Source organism: Notothenia rossii (genome assembly GCF_949606895.1).
Source record: "Notothenia rossii genome assembly, contig: scaffold_416, whole genome shotgun sequence".
NCBI classification, from domain to species: Eukaryota; Metazoa; Chordata; class Actinopteri; order Perciformes; family Nototheniidae; genus Notothenia; species Notothenia rossii.
The window spans coordinates 3,265-28,530 of NW_027640322.1; the positions used below are offsets into that span (position 1 = coordinate 3,265).

At 42.5% G+C, this 25,266-nt stretch overlaps 1 protein-coding gene across 1 annotated transcript; it reads right to left on the bottom strand.

Annotated features, from left to right (window-relative positions):
* Positions 1-6,699: 6,699 nt before the first annotated feature.
* LOC307026796 (uncharacterized protein) lies at positions 6,700-24,416 on the bottom strand (the record flags this gene model as incomplete). Its single annotated transcript, XM_079694926.1, has 9 exons — positions 6,700-7,233; positions 8,099-8,162; positions 9,940-10,186; positions 10,750-11,070; positions 12,259-12,748; positions 15,294-15,455; positions 17,448-17,518; positions 19,326-19,506; positions 24,243-24,416. Coding segments are annotated over 9 exons (2,244 nt in total), but the record flags the coding sequence as incomplete, so codon positions are not given.
* Between the last annotated feature and the right edge of the window lie 850 nt (positions 24,417-25,266).

Sequence of the window (25,266 nt, forward strand, 5' to 3'; positions counted from 1 at the left end):
CACACACACACACACACACACACACACACACACACACACACACACACACACACACACACACACACACACACACACACACACACACACACACACACACACACACACACACACACACACACACACACACACACACACACACACACACACACAGGGACTGCCTCTCAGAGGGATTGGAACACACACACACACACACACACACACACACACACACACACACACACACACACACACACACACACACACACACACACACACACACACACACACAGGACTGCCTCTCAGAGGGATTGGAACACACACACACACACACACACACACACACACACACACACACACACACACACACACACACACACACACACACTGGACTGCCTCTCAGAGGGATTGGAACACACACACACACACACACACACACACACACACACATACACACACACACACACACACACACACACACACTGGGACTGCCTCTCAGAGGATTGGAACACACACACACACACACACACACACACACACACACACACACACACACACACACACACACACACACACACACACACACACACACACACACACACTGGGACTGCCTCTCAGAGGGATTGGAACACACACATGGCTAAACCACACACAGAAGCGTCCAAATGTTCTGCCTCCCTGCAGCTCTGCATGTTCTCCTGTCCACAGTAATCCTTCTGCAGTGAGCCTCTGACGCTCTGCATGATCACCGCTCAGGAGAGGAGCCCCCCCCCACCATAGTAACCCCCCCCCCCCCCACCTTTAGCTGCAGCCCGGTGCATCGAGCCTGCAGCACTGTTGATCATTACGCAGCTCGCTTAACGCTTCAAATACTCAAACCACAGATTAATGTGAGCGATGCTGGATTAAATGTCTCTGTTGTTGTTGTTGCTGTTGTTGTTTCTGCAGAAAACAGTCGGATAAATGGTCAAAAAGCACAATAGATAACGCAACAGCATCAGTGCCATCACCGATCATCCAGAGCATGTGGATCTAACTTTCCTGCAGACAAACTTTAGCGTGCAACACTGAATGAAACCCTCACGCACACACCGCTGCACACTGCACCAAACCCCCCTCTTAAGTGAACATATAGCCATAGTTACGTTTGGACTCCTTGACAGTTTTCAAAGCGGACTGTAGTCTCTCCAGCATGGCTCTTTGATTTGCATGTGCAGAAACAAACACACACTCAGGGAAACAAGAAAAAGAATAATCCTTTATATTCCTGGAGAGGAACCGGAGCTGAAACAACACGTCTGAGGAGGTTCAGCGAAGCATTTCTCCTGAGCATCCAGAGAGCAGTGGAGAGGAGGGTGGGAGGCGAGGGGAGGGAGAGGGAGAGACAGTTTTAATCTTTGGAAAAACCAGACGCTGGACGCTTTCACTGCAGAGTAAAGGGGGAGAGAGGGAGGGAGGCTGTTAGGGAGATAAGAGTGATGGAGAGAGGAAGTGATGGAGGATAAAGAGAGATATGGAGAGGGAGGTGTTAATGCAGAAACAGGTGCACCTACATCCGTAATCTCCCCGTGGAAACGACCGCGTGTTCCCGAGGGCCATGAAAGAAATTGGACTGCATCAAACTGAGCAGAGGGCAGCCAACGCAACACATGGGGGGAAGAGGAGGTGGGGGGGGGGGGGGGGGGGGGATTTATCTCTGTTAACCTGCTATTCATGAGCACTTCACTAAAAGTTAATCAGAGCGGGAGATGTTCGCTTCACGGAGAGAATAAAAACAAGTGAGATAGGCTCTGGAGATGTGAAACGTTGTTTCACTGCAGACTGATAGAGTTAAAATAAAATATAAGACATTTTCTTAAGGCACATTTCTCACACAGAAATTCTTTCTGGTAAATACCTCTTAAATATAGCCGATAGCCTATTCAATAATATTAAAGAGGCCCTATACAGGTTTCTTGCTATTCACAGGTTTTAAAGAGTCCTCTCCTGCTGATGTTCAGGTGTATATCAGTATGTAGTGTCTCTACTTTAAAGAGTCCTCTCCTGCTGATGTTCAGGTGTATATCAGTATGTAGTGTCTCTACTTTAAAGAGTCCTCTCCTGCTGATGTTCAGGTGTATATCAGTATGTAGTGTCTCTACTTTAAAGAGTCCTCTCCTGCTGATGTTCAGGTGTATATCAGTATGTAGTGTCTCTACTTTAAGAGTCCTCTCCTGCTGATGCTCAGGTGTATATCAGTATGTAGTGTCTCTACTTTAAAGAGTCCTCTCCTGCTGATGTTCAGGTGTATATCAGTATGTAGTGTCTCTACTTTAAAGAGTCCTCTCCTGCTGATGTTCAGGTGTATATCAGTATGTAGTGTCTCTACTTTAAAGAGTCCTCTCCTGCTGATGTTCAGGTGTATATCAGTATGTAGTGTCTCTACTTTAAAGAGTCCTCTCCTGCTGATGCTCAGGTGTATATCAGTATGTAGTGTCTCTACTTTAAAGAGTCCTCTCCTGCTGATGTTCAGGTGTATATCAGTATGTAGTGTCTCTACTTTAAAGAGTCCTCTCCTGCTGATGTTCAGGTGTATATCAGTATGTAGTGTCTCTACTTTAAAGAGTCCTCTCCTGCTGATGTTCAGGTGTATATCAGTATGTAGTGTCTCTACTTTAAAGAGTCCTCTCCTGCTGATGTTCAGGTCTATATCAGTATGTAGTGTCTCTACTTTAAAGAGTCCTCTCCTGCTGATGTTCAGGTGTATATCAGTATGTAGTGTCTCTACTTTAAAGAGTCCTCTCCTGCTGATGTTCAGGTGTATATCAGTATGTAGTGTCTCTACTTTAAAGAGTCCTCTCCTGCTGATGTTCAGGTGTATATCAGTATGTAGTGTCTCTACTTTAAAGAGTCCTCTCCTGCTGATTTTCAGTTGTATATCAGTATGTAGTGTCTCTACTTTAAAGAGTCCTCTCCTGCTGATGTTCAGGTGTATATCAGTATGTAGTGTCTCTACTTTAAAGAGTCCTCTCCTGCTAATGTCCAGGTGTATATCAGTATGTAGTGTCTCTACTTTAAAGAGTCCTCTCCTGCTGATGTTCAGATGTATATCAGTATGTAGTGTCTCTACTTTAAAGAGTCCTCTCCTGCTGATGTTCAGGTGTATATCAGTATGTAGTGTCTCTACTTTAAAGAGTCCTCTCCTGCTGATGTTCAGGTGTATGTAGTGTCTCTACTTTAAAGAGTCCTCTCCTGCTGATGTTCAGATGTATATCAGTATGTAGTGTCTCTACTTTAAAGAGTCCTCTCCTGCTGATGTTCAGGTGTATATCAGTATGTAGTGTCTCTACTTTAAAGAGTCCTCTCCTGCTGATGTTCAGGTGTATATCAGTATGTAGTGTCTCTACTTTAAAGAGTCCTCTCCTGTTGATGTTCAGGTGTATATCAGTATGTAGTGTCTCTACTTTAAAGAGTCCTCTCCTGCTGATGTTCAGGTGTATATCAGTATGTAGTGTCTCTACTTTAAAGAGTCCTCTCCTGCTAATGTCCAGGTGTATATCAGTATGTAGTGTCTCTACTTTAAAGAGTCCTCTCCTGCTGATGTTCAGGTGTATATCAGTATGTAGTGTCTCTACTTTAAGAGTCCTGTCCTGCTGATGTTCAGGTGTATATCAGTATGTAGTGTCTCTACTTTAAGAGTCCTCTCCTGCTGATGTTCAGGTGTATATCAGTATGTAGTGTCTCTACTTTAAAGAGTCCTCTCCTGCTGATGTTCAGGTGTATATCAGTATGTAGTGTCTCTACTTTAAAGAGTCCTCTCCTGCTGATGTTCAGGTGTATAACAGTATGTAGTGTATCTACTTTAAAGAGTCCTCTCCTGCTAATGTCCAGGTGTAATATCAGTATGTAGTGTCTCTACTTTAAAGAGTCCTCTCCTGCTGATGTTCAGATGTATATCAGTATGTAGTGTCTCTACTTAAAGAGTCCTCTCCTGCTGATGTTCAGGTGTATATCAGTATGTAGTGTCTCTACTTTAAAGAGTCCTCTCCTGCTGATGTTCAGGTGTATATCAGTATGTAGTGTCTCTACTTTAAAGAGTCCTCTCCTGCTGATGTTCAGGTGTATATCAGTATGTAGTGTCTCTACTTTAAAGAGTCCTCTCCTGCTGATGTTCAGGTGTATATCAGTATGTAGTGTCTCTACTTTAAAGAGTCCTCTCCTGCTGATGTTCAGGTGTATATCAGTATGTAGTGTCTCTACTTTAAAGAGTCCTCTCCTGCTGATGTTCAGGTGTATATCAGTATGTAGTGTCTCTACTTTAAAGAGTCCTCTCCTGCTGATTTTCTGGTGTATATCAGTATGTAGTGTCTCTACTTTAAAGAGTCCTCTCCTGCTGATGTTCAGGTGTATAACATTATGTCGTGTCTCTACTTTAAAGAGTCCTCTCCTGCTGATGTTCTGGTGTATATCAGTATGTCGTGTCTCTACTTTAAAGAGTCCTCTCCTGCTGATGTTCAGGTGTATATCAGTATGTAGTGTCTCTACTTTAAAGAGTCCTCTCCTGCTGATGTTCAGGTGTATATCAGTATGTAGTGTCTCTACTTTAAAGAGTCCTCTCCTGCTGATGTTCAGGTGTATATCAGTATGTAGTGTCTCTACTTTAAAGAGTCCTCTCCTGCTGATGTTCAGGTTTATATCAGTATGTAGTGTCTCTACTTGAAAGAGTCCTCCCCTGCTGATGTTCAGGTGTATATCAGTATGTAGTGTCTCTACTTTAAAGAGTCCTCTCCTGCTGATGTTCAGGTGTATATCAGTATGTAGTGTCTCTACTTTAAAGAGTCCTCCCCTGCTGATGTTCAGGTGTATATCAGTATGTAGTGTCTCTACTTTAAAGAGTTCTCTCCTGCTGATGTTCAGGTGTATATCAGTATGTAGTGTCACTAGCTGCAGCACCTCTTTTCACCCTCTGTCTGAAACCAGAGCCCAGTCTGCTCTGATTGGTTAGCTGGCCGGCTCTGTTGTGATGCGTCAACCGCTTAGAGATCTCCCGCCCCTTAGCCTATCATGTACAATGTGTTGCAGCGCTAGCCAATAGGATCGTGAGTGTTAGAAAGTGATGTCACAATATTCCTAAAGTAAACAAAGGAAAGTGACTTCCTGGAGTCTTGTTGTCACCTTTAGCTAAAACGTAGAAAGTAACCTCCCATCACATAACATGCTAAAAACAAATCCAAGCAACATTTCATGGGTACTTTATTGGTGTTTAGCTTTTCTTATAATAAATTCAGACGTAGAAGGGCACTCAGGGATTGTTGCAAAGCTAAAAATAATGTGTGATTGGGATCTGCTCCCACATTTAATGGGACTTCCTTGGCCCCTCGCTTCACTGAGTTTCATGCCAGTAGTTTTTATGTTTTCCTGCTGCAGGCGGACCAACAAACCAAAATAAAAACAAAACATTAATATGTTGTTTACTGTCCCAAAGTGAACTCCACGATAAACCAAACAGTGATAATCTAATGCACGACAAAACACGTGTCCTTTAACAATGCAAGTAAAAACCAGCCTGAGGGGTTCATGATGCCTCCTGACTGCTGGCATCGGGCCGCGTTGACCACTCTTTAATTTGTAATTACTTAATGGCGCGTCGCTCCACAAGGACGTCCAAATGAAACCTGGGCGGGTTCCCAAGTATCAGACCGGGCCAAAAAAGTTAGATTAATATGACATATTGTCTGGGCTCTTCTACTTCAGAGAGGTTGTTCTACAAACCGTAGAGTGCTCGATTTAAAGGGCAAATATCTAGCTTTTTTTCAGGTTCATGTTTTTTTTAGCCCAGAACATTTCTATTAGAAAAAGCAGCTTTAGAAGTGATGCAAATAAAAAATACACAAATGCACCAAAACACATGAAGAAACATCTTCACCAACTCGAAGACACATGCACGGCGTTTACTAAAAGCTCTGAATAAAGGAAACGCTCCAAATACAAAACGCTGACCAACTCTATAATCCTGAACGTCAATGTTTTTGTTTTTCAAAGTGCAACGGGATTCTCTTCGTTAAAACGTTTTGGGCTGCTGTATAGCATCGCAAGTTTTTCCTCAAACGTTTACCACATTCCCCTCACTCCATATTATTGTTATTGTTCACAGCCCTAATACGTAAGTAAACGTAAAGGGGGAAAGCCCTGCCTTAATTTTAAAGGTCCCATGTCATGGCCATTTCTACTGATCATAATTCCATTGTTGAGGTCTACTAGAATATATTTAAATTGTTCAATGTTCCAAACTCACATTGGTTTCTCATACAGCATCTCTGTATAGTATGTGTATTCACTCTCTGTCCTAAAAACCCAGCCCGAACACACACCCGCAGCCTGGCTGGGAGTTTGTGTGTTTGCTCACACACCGACTCACAGCCTCGCCGCGTCCCGCCGTCTCAGGGAGGAGACATTGGCGGAGCTGCAGGTGAGAAAAGATTGAGTGTGTGTGTGTGAGGGAGTCCGTGGATTGGTCAATTTGGACCAATGGGTCCATTTGGGTATGGGCACGTCACTGAACCCAGGAAGCAAAAGAGAAATGTCCACCGAGGCGTTCTGGGGCAGCATAGACAGGTCTTCTCTGTGTTAGAGTTTTACTCTCTACAGGGTGTACTTTGAGGGTTTGTGACTCTGCAGACCGTTTACATGCAGAAAAACCTTCATAACACACAAGGGGACGGGTAATAACCGGAAAAGCATGACATGGGCCCTTTAAACGAATTGAAAACAAACTGAAAGATTGACAATGAAGTTGACTTTGACTTGAACTAATGGAGTCAAAGTACTTCTCACCTTTTCCGTTCTCCACGTCCTGCGATGCGATGACGAACCCGAATCCCTCGCCCGGTTTCCTCTTCAGCTCCACGTCAAACCCTCGGAGGGGCCTGGTCTTCCCCCCCCTCTCCAGACCCAGGTCCTTAGTTGGGACGGCCCCCGCCTCGTCCTCCAGCCCCGTGTTGATCCAGTCGCGCGGCTCCATGGTCAGCGTCACCGGAATGGACTCCAGGAAGCTGGTGCTCTGGACCAGGGAGGAGGAGCGCAGGTAGGGCGCCGGGGAGGGGGGGGCGCTGTGGGAGGTCCGGGGGACAGGGAGGGATTCAGGGAGGAAGTGGGAGGAGTCTGAGCCTACAGGAAGGAAGTGGGGGGAGTCTGAGCCGGCAGGGGGGGGAGGGGGGCGGAGCAGAGGAGGGGGGAGTCTCCTCAGGGAGCCGGGGGAGACGGACGAGTGATAGATGCCTGGTGAGAGAGAGAGATTGTTACTAGCCCCCGTCTTGAGCTTCAATCTCAGGATCCATGTATCTGTGATCCTCTCCAGAATGGAAGTAGTCATCACATACAGAGCATCAACTAGTTCCTGAACAGTGTCCTTCACATGCTGATATCCAAGAAAGGGAGTTACCCAGTCACAAGATGGAGGAATAGATCTGACTTTTTCTCAACGTTTTGACTTTTTCTGAAAAATCTCAAAATTCAGACTTTTTCTCAAAATCCAGACTTTTTCTCAAAATCTCAAAATTCTGACTTTTTAACAAAATTTTGACTTTTTAACAAAAATCTAAAAATTCTGACATTTTCTCAAAAATCTGACTTTTTCTCAAAAATTCTGACTTTTTCTCAAAAATCTCAAAATTCTGACTTTTTCCTCAAAAATCATGATTTTTTTCTCAAAAATCTCAAAATTATGACTTTTTATCAAAATTCTAAAAAATTATGATTTTTCTTTTTTTTTTATAAAACTTTTTTTCTCAAAAACTCAAGATTCTGACTTTTTCTCAAAAATTCTCAGTCCCAAGATGGAGGAATAGAAAGCAGTATTCAATGTTTACTTCAGATTAGCTCCACGTCAGAAATGAGCATGCTTGTCATATGTCTCTCTCCATAGAGGCTGAGTCATCATGTTAATCACATAGCTATCATATGCCTCAAACAGTCCTGATGCTCTTCTAGGTAATCACACATCCTGTCATGTTCACAGCTACAGTTGGGATACCTCTGTTATCATGTGACTCTGATATTGGAAGAGAGATGATATATTTTTATTTACATTATATTTGTCTTGTATTGAGATATATGTGACTTTATATGAAAGTGAAAGCGTTACCTCCTCTGTAAACCAGCAGGATGACCTCCGCCTGCTTGGTGTGCTCCTGCAGGATAGTTTGCACCTGTGAACAAGCGTAATATAATATGTTACATATCATCACTCAACTCAATTCATGTTTTCAAATTGGTCTTCAAAAACAGCCGGAGAAAACCCAGTGTCGTCTTTTTAATAATTCAGCCACTTGTTTAGGGGATTTTTTTTTTTTTTACATTTTCTTGCTGAAAAGATGAATGAAAATGTTTGAAAACTAAATATTTTAGAAATGTGTAATGTTTTTTTTATTTTTGTATATTCATGCATCCCATCCCGAAACTGCATTTAACTTGCACCATATTATTTATATTTTATTTTTCATTGATTTTCTATTGCATTTAATTTATTATTATACTCAGTAGTATGTTGCCTTTAGTGTCGTTATGGAAACGACACTAAAGCCTCTGAATCTTTGAAGGCAAGATTTAAATGCTTCGATGTATCGTTAATATTATTTTATTTAAATGAATTAGTATAATGTTTTTTAATTATGGAGATAGAAGTGTACATCTGATGTGAATTAGTTTCACTGCATGTGTATGAAATATCTTGTGAGATCGTATGTGTTAATGTTGTTATTGACTTGTTTGTGCTGTATTTTGTGTTGACCTGCCCAGGGACTGCAGACTGCTTTATGTTGTGTTGGATCTCCCGTGACCCGTTTCAAGTTAATATTATATAATAACTACGCTCTAGTTTTTTGATCGGAACAAGGCTTCCTGATATCCTCCACCACAGCAGCTATATAAACACTACAAAACTCATTTTGAAAATTTTTGTGTATAAAAAAAAAAAAAGTGTATCATGTGGTGTTGGGGTCTGGGGAGACCCAGTAGCGTGTTGTGGGTCACTCGGGGTCACCTTTCTCAAAGAATATGTACAATAACACTTGAACCTGAACACACATACTGTATGCACGTGTGTAATGTGTTTCGGGCCATAACATTACATTACATCAGGATTGTACGGTTATGAATGCATAATAAGTTAGTTATGATGTGGTTAAAACAATATTGGATGATAGTCATTTTTTGTGTGCGGAGGCGTGTGGCGCAGTGGATAGAGCCTTGGTGTTGTGATGTTGAACTGATGTTACTGCGGACATATTGTAATCGTTAAAGACTGTTCCTCCTTAGTGCAGGTTACACGCCAATTTATGGATCCACCAAAGTCAATTCCCATTTAAAATTTTATTTATTTATTTAAAGGAGGTGTGTGGTGCAGTGGATTGTGCGTTGGTGTTCGGATCAGGGGGTCACAGGTTCAAACCCCACTGCAGTCAGCATGTCGTTGTGTCCCTGAGACACTTCACCCCAAATTGCTCCTGAGGGGATTGTCCACAGTATTGAGTATGTAAGTCGATGTGGATAAAAGCATCTTATAAGTGACATGTAATGTGTGTGTTTTGGACTGAGATGAATCATGGGTCAAAACTGACTCGCGAACACCATGAACGGTAACAGCTTTCGAACACAACACACGGGTTAATCTGGTCAAAAGCATCTTATCTCTTTGAGATGTATGTTCTTTTTGTACATGGTCCCTGACAACTAAACCAATAAACCTAAATTAAGAGGTGGAAAGCAGACGTTGCCATATTTTAAGCAAAAAAGAGGTCAAGAAACTCAGTTTGAACTCATGAACTATAACTAATGTTTAGTTCACACTTCTCTGGCTGTTCATGTGCTTTGGGTAAAAGGTTCAGCTAAATGCAGTGTATTTGAGATATGTGAAATGGGACACCCTGATAGACTACATGAAGCTTGAGAATAGCCTGATTAATGTCGTCCCCCCCCCCCCCCCACCTGTGAGAAGCAGAGGCTCTGGACGTCCGCCCCGTTGATCTTCACGATGGCGTCCCCCGGCTGCAGGGTGCCGCACTGCTTCCTGTCCCAGACCCTCCTCACAAGGCTCATGCGGCCCCCCGGCCCCCCCGCCGTCACGCTGAAGCCCAGACCCTGATCCCCCTCCGTCTGAGAGAGAGCCACCGGGACCAGCTCCCCCCCACTCAGACTGCCCACACTCACCCCCCCGGGAGAGGAGAGAGGGCTGCTGGGGGTCAGAAGAAGAGTCAGAGAGAGAGAGTCAGTCAGAGTAAGAGTAAGAGTCACGGCCCGTCCACACGGCGGCGTGCGTTGAAGCTTGCCAGTGGGCGTGTCTGAAACTCGACCAACAACCAATCACATGAATCTCCCGCCCCGGACACACAAGCACGCTGTTTGATTGGCTAGAGCTTGTACTGGCATATGATTCGATTGGCTGACGATTCTGTCGAAGCTTCAAAAGTTGAACATTGCTCAACTTTTGCAGCGAGCAACGTGCAGCGACGCTCCCACAGTGCAGTTCGGCTAAGCGTGACGTCACCCCATTCAAAGTGAACGGGCAGAAGCGTTGAAGCTTCAACGCAAGCCACTGTGTGGACGGGCCATAAGAGACAGGACCAGAGTCAGAATCAGAATCAGAATCAAATCAGAGTCAGAGTCAGAGATTTCTGCTTCTGATTGAATAAGTGAACATATTGTGATTATGGGATTTCATAAAAATGATGTTTTGCACATAAAATGATTCTGGTTATTCAGTGGCAATAGTCAGAAAGAGAAGAATATATTTCTTACAAGCCATTGACGCCCCGGTGGTTCTGCTGGTTCTGCTGGTAGTTCTGGTGCTCGGGGGTCACTGGGGGTCTCAGGTGGGAGCTCTGCGGTCTGAAGAGGTGGGGGGAAGTGCTGTGGGGGGAGGAGGAGGCTCTGTGGGGGGAGGAGGATGCTCTGTGGGGGGAGGAGGAGGATGGTCTGTGGGGGGAGAGGGGCAGCGGCAGGCGGGAGGTGGACATGTTGCCGGAGGACAGGTCGCTCTCTGAAGACTTGAAGCCGTAGCGGGGCGGGGGCTGGGGGGCGGAGAGAGAGTTGTTGTTGTGGTTACGGATCATCGAAGACCTGAGGAAAAACAGTCAACAAAGTCAAAATCAACAAAGTTCGAAGTTCAAAGGCTTTATTGTGGAATGCACAGCTACAGGGTAGATACATCTGAAGTCCCAGGCCCAACATAAATATATATACATGAGGCAGAAAACGAATTTGAACTTGTAGTAACACCTTGAAATTAAAACTAATTTAGACTATATTTAAAATCCCACTCAAATAATCAGTAAACGACTGATTATTTGAGCGTGATACAAATTCAAGATGAAGCCCCTCCGCAGTGCGTGCAGGAGTCACCTGAGTGATCCGCTGGCAGTTTGTAAAGACTAATAAAGAAATGATAGGGAAACGAATAAAAAATAAATAAATGTGTTTCTATATATTCAAAGATATTCTGCATCAATGACTTATTATTTAAAAATGTTAAAAAAACGACCAAATTCAAAATGAATGCCCCTCAGCTTAGGGCTGCTCGATTATGGCAAAAATCATAATCTCGATTATTTGGGTCAATAATTGATATCACGATTATTAAAAACGATTATCCATTTACTTTGAAAACATTAATTTATTGGAGAATTTTTTTTGAACAGTATGTTTTTAACAGTTGATTACCCTGAACGATAAGTATAACTCAACTGAAAAAACAAAAAATAAAAATAAATAATAATAATAATACAAAAATAATCGTTTTATTTTGATTACGTTGTTTTTGTAATCAATGCAAGCCATAATCGTAATTGCGATTAAAATACGATTAATTGAGCAGCCCTACCTCAGCTGTGTGTGCAGGTGTAGTAAACTTTGATATAAAATGTAAATCAAATCAGTTCAATTAACTGCTCAAGTTTACAAAACTTTAAAACAGTGCATCACACGTTCAGAATGAAGCCCCTCAGCATGCGTGTGACTGTCTGTAAAGACTAGATTTGAAGCGATAGAAAAACTTTGATATAAAATAAAAATTCAACCCCAATTCAAATCAACTTTAAATCCACTACTAATTATTTAGAAACTTTAAAAACGTTCATCAAAAGCCCCAAATGAAGCCCCTCTGCCTGCAGGGGTTACCTGTGACGGTCTGATAAACAAACATTTGAAGTAATAGAAAAACTTTGAAAAAAAAAAAAAAAAAATTCAATTCAAGTCAATTTTAAACTGTTAAAAAGTGAATGAAAAGTTCAAAATGAAGCCCCCCCTCACCTGTGTGACCCGATGGCCGACACCACTTCGCTGTCGCTTTGGCTGGCGAGCGTCGGGTCGAAGGCCTGCAGGCGGGTCAGGCTCCTCAGGTGGCGGGGGGGCCGGGTGGGGGGGGGCGAGGCGGCGTTGCTCATGCTGGAGCGCCTGTACGAGGGGGGGGGTCTGGAGGAGAAGGACATGGTGTTCCCGTTGGCGTCCAGATCGACCCCCCCCGGCTCTGTGTAGCTGTAGTTGAAGTGCAGTTGATGGTGGGCGGGGGTGGGGGTGGGGGTCGGGAGGCGGGGCTTAGGCTGGGTGGTGGTGGGGGCGGGGTCCAGGAGCCTGGGGGGGGGCAGCTTGGGGCAGCCGTCGGAGGTGTAGAGCATGGGGTAACCCCGGGTAACCTCCACGTCCACACTGTGGCCCGAGGGCACCGCCTGCAGCAGCTCCACCGCCTCTTTGTGGGAAAACCCCAACACACACACTCCGCTGATGAACACCAGGATGTCCGCTGGGGGAAGACAAGAGAGAGAGAGAGAGAGTTAGTCATACTTAGAGGAGGGAGAAGTACTCGGAAGTTGTAATTGAGTTCTTTCACCAATTTAAGAATGAGAGAAGAATATCATTTTGTGGGTGAAGTCCTCCTTTAAATATCTGTGTTTAACAACGTGATTACTGCTCAACACTTGTGACCGTTTTCATATGCCTGAGTGTGCAGATAAGTGTAGTCTGCATAGGAAACCCTGTGTGCGTGTGTGTGTGTGTGTGTGTGTGTGTGTGTGTGTGTGTGTGTGTGTGTGTGTGTGTGTGGACTAATCCCAGCAGCTAATCCCTGTAACCCTATTATCAGATATGAAGTAGATCAGTGCTGCAGCTTCAGAGGTAATATCTGCCTGTGTGGACGCTTCTCTGTGTGTGTGTGTGTGTGTGTGTGTGTGTGTGTGTGTGTGTGTGTGTGTGTGTGTGTGTGTGTGTGTGTGTGTGTGTGTGTGTGTGTGTGTGTGTGTGTGTGCGTGTGTGTGTGTGTGTGTGTGTGTGTGTGTGTGTGTGTGTGTGAGAGTGTGTGTACCATATGTGTGTGTGTGTTATGATGTTCGGCTCTCAGGATTAGGTGCAGACTGAGATACACACTTACTGAGATCAGAGAGGTTTAATACCTCAGACAGGAAGTAGAGAGATGTTCAAACACACGGCTGATTAAAGCTTCTCATTTCACTTTCTGCAGGATATCAGCGATCAGCATACAGCCCTCAGTCTGCAGATATGTCGTGTACTAGTGCTAATAATTAAGATTACTAACATGTATTTCATATCCATATCATGGTATGCACCTGAACCAGTGGAGGAAGAGGTACACGGATATTTTACCCACTGGTTCTAAAAAATACTTATACATAAAAGCAAAATAAGTATTAACAGCAAATGCACTTCGAGTATCAAAAGTAAAAGTACTTCTCATGACGAAGGGCTCTTTTTATATTATTTTTTAATATTATAATTCTGTTTTATCACTAACTGCATGCAACCCACTTCTGCATGTACCGTAATTGATGTTTCATTTAAAACGTCAATGCACCTTTCATTATCGTATTTTAAATCTGTCTTATTCTATTTTAGCTTGCTTTCATTTTCTACGGCACTTTAAATACTCGTTTTGATGTTATTTATAATACGTTTCTTTTGCACTTTGTCTCAATGTGTTAAGCTTTTTGTAAAGCACTTTTGATTTGTCTTTTTGTCTTAATGTGCTATATCAATAAACCTATCCTGCTTTCCCGCTGCCTTTTAAGTAATCAAATACCTATTTAAGTTTACGCTGCACTGTATCTTCTATTGTTGCATCCTATTCCTTCTTATTTCTAAATCTTCCATTTTATTGTCTCTTATTGACTGTTTTAAATATATTTGAACGTTCTTCTTTTGCAATCCATGCTTTAAGCAGAGGTGGGAGAAGTACTCAGATCTAGTACTTGAGTAAAAGTAGAAGTACTCAAATCTTGTACTTGAGTAAAAGTAGAAGTACTCAGATCTTGAACTTGAGTAAAAGTAGAAGTACTCAGATCTTGTACTTGAGTAAAAGTAGAAGTACTCAGATCTTGTACTTGAGTAAAAGTAGAAGTACTCAGATCTTGAACTTGAGTAAAAGTAGAAGTACTCAGATCTTGTACTTGAGTAAAAGTAGAAGTACTCACGTCTTGTATTTGAGTAAAAGTAGAAGTACTCAGATCTTGTTCTAGAATAAAAGTAGAAGTACTCAGATCTTGTACTTGAGTAAAAGTAGAAGTACTCAGATCTTGTACTTGAGTAAAAGCAGTACTCAGATCTTGTACTTGAGTAAAAGTAGAAGTACTCAGATCTTGTACTTGAGTAAGAGTAGAAGTACTCAGATCTTGTACTTGAGTAAAAGTAGAAGTACCAGAGTGTAGGAATACTCTGTTACAGTAAAAGTCCTGCATTCAAAATGTTCCTCAAGTAAAAGTAGAAAAGTATTCTCATCAAAATATAGTGAAAGTAGCGACAGTAAAAGTAGTCATTGTGCAGATTGGTCCATTTCAGAATAATATATATGATATGTTTTATAATGATTGATCATGAAAGTGTTCTCAAAGCTGCTAAAGGTGCAGCTAGTTTGAATGACTTTGTATACTGCAGGGTAGCTTGTGGATTTACTCCAGGTGGAACTAAAGTCTGATTTAACACTTGATTAGATTTCACACCATTCATCCACATCTGAGAAGTAACTAAAGGTATTAAATACATGGGGTGGATGAAAAAACAAAGTGGAATAAAATGGAAATACTAAAGTAAAGTACAAGTAGCTCAACATTGTACTCATGTACAGTACTTGAGTAAATGTACTTAGTTACTTTCCACCTCTGGCTTGAAAGTTCTTATTTTTAAAGCACTTTAAAATTCCTTTATGCTGAAATGCATTATATAAATCGACTTGCCTTTACCCTTTGCTCAACTGCTCTCTTCAACCATCTGATGATATACAGTATATATACATATGATCTGTCTGGTGCATTATCTGTATCTGCTGGTTGTGTTTTCACCTGTCTGGAGCACCGAGGGTCCGCTGGACGTCACGCTGTAGATCTGCAGGAACTCTCTGGGCCGGCTGCCTCCCACGATGTTGAACCCAAACCCTCGGGAACCTTTAGTGAGCAGAGCGTGAACCGGGAAGCCTCGCAGCTCCAGGGGCTGGTCCGTGAACCCTGGTGATCACCGGAGATAAAAGAAACCAGAAACACAGAGAGGGTGAGAGGGTGACTTCCAGGGAAAAGTGGTAAAAGACTTTAAGGCAGCAAGCAGATCACCAGAGTGAAATCAGAGAAAGAGAGGAAGAGTCCTGTGTGTTTTAAAGACTCAAAGACTCAGTGTGTGTGTGTGTGTGTGTGTGTGTGTGTGTGTGTGTGTGTGTGTGTGTGTGTGTGTGTGTGTGTGTGTGTGTGTGTGTGTGTGTGTGTGTGTGTGTGTGTGTGTGTGTGTGTGTGTGTGTGTGTGTGTGTGTGTGTGTGTGTACTGTATGTGTGTGTGTTTTGATGTTCGGCTCTCAGGATTAGGTGCGGACTGAGATACACACTTACTGAGATCAGAGAGGTTTAATACCTCAGACAGGAAGTAGAGAGATGTTCAAACACACGGCTGGTTAAAGCTTCTCATTTCACTTTCTGCAGGATATCAGCGATCAGCATACAGCCCTCAGTCTGCAGATATGTCGTGTACTAGTGCTAATAATTAAGATTACTAACATGTATTTCATATCCATATGATGATATGCACCTGAACCAGTGGAGGAAGAGGTACACAGACCTTTTACTTAAGGAAAAGTAGAAATACTGTTGTCTAAAAAATACATATTCACGAATAAAAGTCCTGAATTTAGAATGTTATGTAAGCAAAATAAGTGTAAACAGCAAATATACTTTGAGTATAGAAAGTAAAAGTACTTCTCATGACGAAGAAGATTTAGATATTCAGATCATTGCAAACCAATCACCAGATGGCTTTTAACAAAATATACGTATAAATAGAAAAGTTCACACACACACACACACACACACACACACACACACACACACACACACACACACACACACACACACACACACACACACACACACACACACACACACACACACACACACACACACACACACACACACACACACACACACACCAAAGTGTATAGTGCATTAAAAGCAGGACCCATTACGTTGTGAAAAATCAGATGCATAATCCATTAGACTTCCCAAAGCACTGCATTCTGGGTATTCTTTTTACACTATCTACCTTAACTTTGCATATAAAGAAAACCTAGTGAGAAGGACTTTATTTGTTGTCATATTTTTTTTAGCGGGGAATGTTTGTAAAGTGGAGCAGCAATTTCAGGTTGCATACATTTAAACAATTGCCTGTGGTTGCACACATACATCCACAAATCATTTTATTTAACTGTATCAAAAATGAATATAAGTTTCTCATAATTCAATATTATGTATTGTACAATGTGCACATTTTTATTTTCACTTCTTACACATGTTTAATTAAGTGTCTAATGTTTTTATAATTATTTGTATTCTATTTTATTTGTATATTGGTCTTGCAAATTTGTAAGTTAACCTAATACATTTATATAATTATTTTAGTTTTATTTTATTCAGAAATAAAGCAGATATCATAAAACCCAATTCCCAGTATTAACAGCATTAAAATATATGTCTGTGAAGAGAAATTACATTTGTTATCCTTCTGTTTTTATTTATCCTGAGATTATAGTTATATACTCTACATGCAGGTCATTGTGTCCATAACAGAGACTCTACCCCCCTCTGCTGGTGAGACAGGGGTACTGCACTGTACTGGGACAGCACAGAACAGATGGGTGTACAATCAGCCTGTCAGACAAACATCAAAACTAGATTACGTCCTTGTTCTTTTAACAGCGCGTCATGTGACCAAATTATGAAATGCAGTCACATGACGGAGGCAGCAGAGCGCCTGGCAGAGAGCCAGCAGAGCTTTAGGCCTTAATCACTCGCTCCATTCAGATAAAAAAGCTCATTGCAGCTCATTCGACTGCAACAAGCTGCCTCTGTCTGTTACTTCCGCTCTTCACAAAGATGGGGCTTAATTCAGACGGATACATGTGTCACCAGTGTTGCAATGATTTCATCCGAAGAAAAGGAATAAAAGACGAGGCTCACATTCGTTCTGGTAGACGCTCTCCCTGCTCGGGACTCGAGGGCTCTGCCAGTTGGTCCTCTTTGTGTGACGACTAGACAAAGCAGAAGAAAAGATTTGCTCTTCAGAAACATAAGAGTTCTGGATATAATGTGGCAGCATGTGAACATAATACAGTCAGAGATTAAGAGAGGGGCCTGGTGTAGATAGACAGGGAAATAGCAGCTTTGCCGAATACAGACATTCTCATTTTTGGAAATATACATATTCTCTTTTATGCCACGATCGATCCCATGCGTCATATTCGTCCAGAGGTGTCAACTTGAGTCACATGACATTCAAGTCAGAATTTAGTCACACATTTGATTACTTTAGAAAAAAAAGATTTCAAACTTGGAATCTAACACCATTGACTTGTGTTTGACTTTACTTGGACCTTAGCATTTTGATTTGAAAACACTCAATACCTTTCCCCAAGCCCAGAGATGACATGTTTTTAAAGGACTGCCACTATTCAATTTATTTCCTGAATCAGCTTATGTTGACGACACTAGATCCGCATCACATCGGGTTGCAGGAGAGAACCATAAAGAACTATCATTAAACACACTGACTGTAACCTTTTATTTGAATAAGGATGATTTTGTTTCCATACAAAAATACACGTGCAGGCCGAAAAATAAAGACCGAGACGCATTGTGACCGGTTTTGAACTCTAATTATGGCGCATTTCCACTAGACGGCCTCGCTCTGCCTCGCTCGGTATGGCTGGTCTCATTAGGACCGGCTCACTTTATGCAGCGTTTCCATTACAGTTTAGGAACTGGGGTAGTATCTATAGTAACGCAGTGTAGGCGGAGCCGTGACGTCATCTTCAATGAGAGCCCCAGAAAAACAACATCATCCGTTAGCTGTTAGCCCTCAGAGCTCACAGCTCCTCATATCTGTTCAGAAACTAGACAAAAGTGAAACAAGTCCAAACCACAGACTGTCTGTGTCATGGCGAATACAGTCGCTGGTTTATTTATGTCTGTAGGCCGTTGTTGCGAGTGCGGACGGTCGGAGTATATACTGCGTTAGCTTAGCCAAACTCCATTCAGAAAACACGCATTTTAAAAGGTGTTCTCCTGCCGTCTGTCTGCAGACTTGTCAAAGCATTAATTCATGGTTTTTACTAAACGGTATCAGTATGTTGTTACTTCGGCATCATTTTGAAACGTGTATTACAATTAAATCACGGTCAAATATGTTCATCTTGTTGTAGTTGTAGCCCCCCTTGCCAGCGATTCTCTCTCTAGTTTAGCATACTTAGCCCGACTCAGCCTGGTTGTTCCTGGCCCTAGAACCACGATTGTATGGGACCAGAAAAACTGTGAATTAGGACCCGCTAGCCGGTACTAGGCCAAGTGGAAACGCAACCAAAAACGGGCCCCGCACGGCTCGGCACGCTTAAAGCGAGCTCCGCGCTGTAGTGGAAATGCGGGAAATAGGATGTACCTGAGACTCAGAACTTCACTGCAAAGACTGGAGAACATCTTGTGACTTGAGAAACAATAACTTGGTCCTACCTTTGCTTACTCTGGTAATTATAAAGAGACAGTAAGCTTAGTCTGTCTCTTTGCAAAGGTAATACACTCTGAGTAAAAACCCCTTTAAAGCTCACTGATCAAACCAGACTCAGGACAGTTTCATCCCACAGACTATTCTGCACTATTTCTACTATATTCTATTTTATTGTATTGACTTGCACTATTATCTGTGTTATTGTGTTGCACTGTTGGAGGAGCCTGTGACCTCAGATTTCCATTGTCATAACTACACTGAAGCTATGTACACATGACAATAAAAGCTTGAATCCTTGAATTGAATCTTGAATTTGCGGACCGTGTGCAGACCCTCACACTGAGTAGTACGAGTCCCCGGGGTCGCTGAAGGCCTGCTCCCAGAGGTCAGGGGTCACTCCTCTGAGCCGCCGGCCGATCATCCCGCTCTCAAACCCTCGACTCTCACCCCCGCTGCTGGAAGCCCGGGGCCGGCCGGGTGGGCGGTGTGGGGGGGGGATGCTGAGCCCTGCAGAGCCTCCTGCAATATCAGAGACAACCACAAGCATTACAAATCTACAAATCTACAGTGATGTTTTTGTGTGCATGTAAATGGTCTGCAAACGCTCAAATCCATGCGTTCCCTCCAGAAGGAGTTTCTCTCTCTCTCTCTCACACACACACACACACACACACACACACACACACACACACACACACACACACACACACACACACACACACACACACACACACACACACACACACACACACACACACACACACACACACACACACACACACACACACACACACACAGACACACACACACACACACACAGCTCTACATTAGACTCCTTTGTTTACTTCTGGAACATAGTGACATCATTGTGGAACTCTTGCGTTACTATTGGCTAGCTCTCCAACCCATTGTACGTGACCCTGGAAAACGGTTAGATCTTTAAATCAGATTTGAAAAAGCCAGCATTGTCTAAAATCTTGGCTCTTGCGTCATTACGTTTCTTTTAGCTGAGACTTTTATCTCACATTTGGATATTTCATTTTGTTTCAGATTATTGTGTAATCTTTATGTATGTCTCACTGTCTCAATTGGACTCTTTGTTCACTTCTGGAACATAGTGACATCATTGTGTAACACTTGTGCTTCTATCAGCTAGCGCTCCAACACATTGTACGTGACCTTGGAAAACTGTTAGATCTTTTAAAGCCAGCATTGTCTATAATTGTGGTTCTTTGTGTCAATTTCTCTCACTTTAAGTCACTTAGCAGATGCAGGAGGTGAACAAGTTCCTGCTGAACCTGTGTTAACGACCTGATGCTGTGCAATCTGATGTCAGGCGAAAAACCCTGAGGTCAGCATTTCTCTGAGGAGGCGGAGTGTGTGAGTGTGTGACCATGCATGCAGTATACCACCAACAGAACAGTTAGACATGCATGCTGTCTCCTCTCTGTCCTTGTATCTGTCCTTCCTGATCTGACGTAACCAGGGGAACCACCCACACCTCAGAGCATGACTCAGCAGAACTCAGTGTGACCCACGCTGCCTGTGGCTCTGACTCTGGATCTGAGCCCACCTCCATCCTGTCTGCTGCACCACTCTGCCTCCACCTTTCCTCTCAGCCCTGTCCACACCCTCCCTCCCTCCCTCCCTCCCTTCCTCACCTCCTAATCTCCTACTCGCCTTCTGCTCGGCTCCTGTGAACTTGTGAGACTCTCAAACACCGCTTTCAGGATTTTATCAGCACACATTGAGATTAAGTGGTTTGGAAAAGGCAGTTTTGAGGTTGTCATGCACTGCCGTTTAATTAATAAGGTTATTTGTCTCCATTAAATTCATTTTAGTGCTATTGTTCCTGCAAACTTTTCCAAAATATGTTGAAAACAACATAAACAAAGAAAAACTTCTAATCTACTGCATATAAAAGGTGAATAATGTATTTATACTCCACTACATTTATTGAATAGCTTGTGATATAATGTCTGATACTTAAAAGTACATTTAGCTAATTATATGATCTCTAAAGTGAGATTTGGAATATAGGACTTTTACCTGTAATGGAGTATTTTATAATGATTGTTTTGGTATTGTTACTTCAGTAAAGGATCTGAGTGCTTCCTCTTCCTCTGTCCTTGTCACATGACCCACCCCCCCCCCCCCGACCTTCCTCTGGAGGAGATCCAGCGATCGATGCCCCCCGCCCCCCGCGGAGAGTTAGAGCATACTAATCTGCAGATGATTGATTAATGTGAGGATCAGAGACTGAGCTGCAGATGGGGCGCTGCAGGGCTTCTTCTACCAGAGGAAACCTCAGACCCTTTACTTAAGAAAGTACCATTAAAAGGTAAATTCATATATGCTGTGATGGAAACTTCTGAAGCAATGGAGACTCAGAGAGACACGAGGAGAGCCAGAACTTTGATGGCAAACACTGATGGTTTATTTGGAGCTTCGGCCGGAGAATTCACAAGACATGTTGAAGATCTCTACCCCAGACCCACGTGTTTAGCTGGTTCTGAGAGAATAATCAACATTGTGCATAAGAAGATAAAGCATTATAATAACACCTCTATCAGCTGATGCCAACAGGCAGGAACAGGTCACACAGACCCGCCTTGTCACAGGTCTGTGCTCAGCAAGGGCAGTACAAACTGATACACCGGGTCAAAGTTGGGCCTAGGAAAGTATTTCCCCAACAAACTGAAACACCGGGTCAAAGTAATGGGCCTAGGAAAGTTTTTCCCCAACAAACTGATACACCGGGTCAAAGTAATGGGCCTAGGAAAGTACTTCCCCAACAAACTGATACACCGGGTCAAAGTAATGAGCCTAGGACAGTATTTCCCCAACAAACTGATACACCGGGTCAAAGTAATGGGCCTAGGAAAGTATTTCCCCAACAAACTGATACACTGGGTTAAAGTAATGGGCCTGGGAAAGTATTTCCCCAAAAAACTTATACACCGGGTCAAAGTAATGGGCCTAGGAAAGTATTTCCCCAACAAACTGATACACCGGGTCAAAGTAATGGGCCTAGGAAAGTATTTCCCCAACAAACTGATACACTGGATCAAAGTAATGGGCCTAGGAAAGTATTTCCCCAACAAACTGATACACCGGGTCAAAGGGATGGGCCTAGGAAAGTATTTCCCCAACAAACTGATACACCGGGTCAAAGTAATGGGTCTAGGACAGTATTTCCCCAACAAACTGATACACTGGATCAAAGTAATGGGCCTAGGAAAGTATTTCCCCAACAAACTGATACACTGGGTCAAAGTAATGGGCCTAGGAAAGTATTTCCCCAACAAACTGATACACTGGATCAAAGTAATGGGCCTAGGAAAGTATTTCCCCAACAAACTGATACACTGGATCAAAGTAATGGGCCTAGGAAAGTATTTCCCCAACAAACTGATACACCGGGTCAAAGTAATGGGCCTAGGAAAGTATTTCCCCAACAAACTGATACACTGGATCAAAGTAATGGACCTAGGACACTATTTCCCCAACAAACTGATACACCGGGTCAAAGTAATGGGCCTAGGAAAGTATTTCCCCAACAAACTGATACACTGGGTCAAAGTAATGGGCCTAGGAAAGTATTTCCCCAACAAACTGATACACCGGGTCAAAGTTTGGCCTAGGAAAGTATTTTCCCAACAAACTGATACACCGGGTCAAAGTAATGGACCTAGGAAAGTATTTCCCCAACAAACTGATACACTGGATCAAAGTAATGGACCTAGGAAAGTATTTCCCCAACAAACTGATACACCGGGTCAAAGTAATGGGCCTAGGAAAGTATTTCCCCAACAAACTGATACACCGGATCAAAGTAATGGGCCTAGGAAAGTATTTCCCCAACAAACTGATACACTGGGTCAAAGTAATGGGCCTAGGAAAGTATTTCCCCAACAAACTGATACACCGGGTCAAAGTTTGGCCTAGGAAAGTATTTTCCCAACAAACTGATACACCGGGTCAAAGTAATGGACCTAGGAAAGTATTTCCCCAACAAACTGATACACTGGATCAAAGTAATGGACCTAGGAAAGCATTTCCCCAACAAACTGATACACTGGATCAAAGTAATGGACCTAGGAAAGTATTTCCCCAACAAACTGATACACCGGATCAAAGTAATGGGCCTAGGACAGTATTTCCCCAACAAACTGATACACTGGATCAAAGTAATGGACCTAGGAAAGTATTTCCCCAACAAACTGATACACTGGATCAAAGTAATGGACCTAGGAAAGTATTTCCCCAACAAACTGATACACTGGATCAAAGTAATGGACCTAGGAAAGTATTTCCCCAACAAACCGATACACCGGGTCAAAGTAATGGGCCTAGGAAAGTATTTCCCCAACAAACGGATACACCGGGTCAAAGTAATGGACCTAGGAAAGTATTTCCCCAACAAACTGATACACCGGGTCAAAGTAATGGGCCAAGGAAAGTATTTCCCAAACAAACTGATACACTGGGTCAAAGTAATGGGCCTAGGAAAGTATTTCCCCAACAAACTGATACACTGGGTCAAAGTAATGGGCCTAGGAAAGTATTTCCCCAACAAACTGATACACTGGATCAAAGTAATGGACCTAGGAAAGTATTTCCCCAACAAACTGATACACCGGGTCAAAGTAATGGACCTAGGAAAGTATTTCCCCAACAAACTGATACACTGGGTCAAAGTAATGGGCCTAGGAAAGTATTTCCCCAACAAACTGATACACTGGATCAAAGTAATGGGCCTAGGAAAGTATTTCCCCAACAAACTGATACACTGGATCAAAGTAATGGGCCTAGGAAAGTATTTCCCCAACAAACTGATACACCGGGTCAAAGTAATGGACCTAGGAAAGTATTTCCCCAACAAACTGATACACTGGATCAAAGTAATGGGCCTAGGAAAGTATTTCCCCAACAAACTGATACACTGGATCAAAGTAATGGGCCTAGGAAAGTATTTCCCCAACAAACTGATACACCGGGTCAAAGTAATGGACCTAGGAAAGTATTTCCCCAACAAACTGATACACTGGATCAAAGTAATGGGCCTAGGAAAGTATTTCCCCAACACTTGTTTTTTTTTATGATCTAAAAGTCTGTAGAAGTTTATTGTACCTCCACCAAGAAACTGATTTCGTAGCGAAATTGGGAAAAATTCAAACAAATACTAAATTATGAATAGTATTATAAATATTAATCCATTTTGTTTTTGCAATATTTCACTTGGTTCCACTGACCTGAGAGTCCCGAGTCGTCCTCGCTGTTCTCCGCGTCCTCTGCACTTTTCTCCAGGTTGCTGAGGGACTTGCTCCTCGTTCTGAAGTTCCTGAGCAGGTTTCGGTGCTCCTGGTAGGTGATGGGGGGGCTCTCTGAGCTGATGTGCACGGGGCGGGGGGTGCCGTAGTAATTCCCTGAGACAGAAGAGGACACGGGGACAGACGACTTGAGAAATGACACAAGTCACCGTGTTTATAATGATGGTTCTAAACCTGCAGCCTCAACTCAAACAGATCATGTTTTTTTCAAAGCAGATTAGAAATACATTCTGACAAGGCGAGTTTATTTTTAGATTGATTTATTACGGAAGCTCAAGGTGCCTTAAATAATAAATGTTGGCATTTATTATGAAAGGGCATGATAAGAGAGTAAAACTAACATGTTTCTAATCTAATAACTAGAGGGACAAAACTGATATCGTTGTCCTTGCAGATAAATGACGTCTTAATGGTTTTACAGGAAGTGGTCGTTGCATTAATCATCATGTCTGTCTTTCAGCGCCCTTTGCACTCCGCACTATTATTACATGTTTCTATTGATTAAATGATCAGTGATGGAAGAAGTCGTCCGGTTTGCCAATATTAAAAATCTAAAAACTAATCTTAAGACTTTGCAATTAGGCTTGTGATGCGTTAGATATCTGTGTGTACATGTATATGGCAGTGTTTTTACTTTACTCTGTTAGAAGCTAAAAGTCCTGCACTCAAAATATTCATACTCAGTACGTCAAAGGATCGGCTTCAAAAGATACTCTATATAAGTACCAAAGTACAAGTATTTATTTGCATTATAACCCTTTTTGTAAAGATCTTTTCTTTGATTTATTGTAGTTTAATTCCACACAGCTTTCATTTGAATAGGTTTTTATTGTAAATATTTGTAGATGTTTTTTGTAGTTTTTTATTTGTTTCCCTTATACATATTTTAATTGTATTTCTCCCTTTTGTACTTTTCTAACCCACGTATTTCTGTATGTACGTGCAT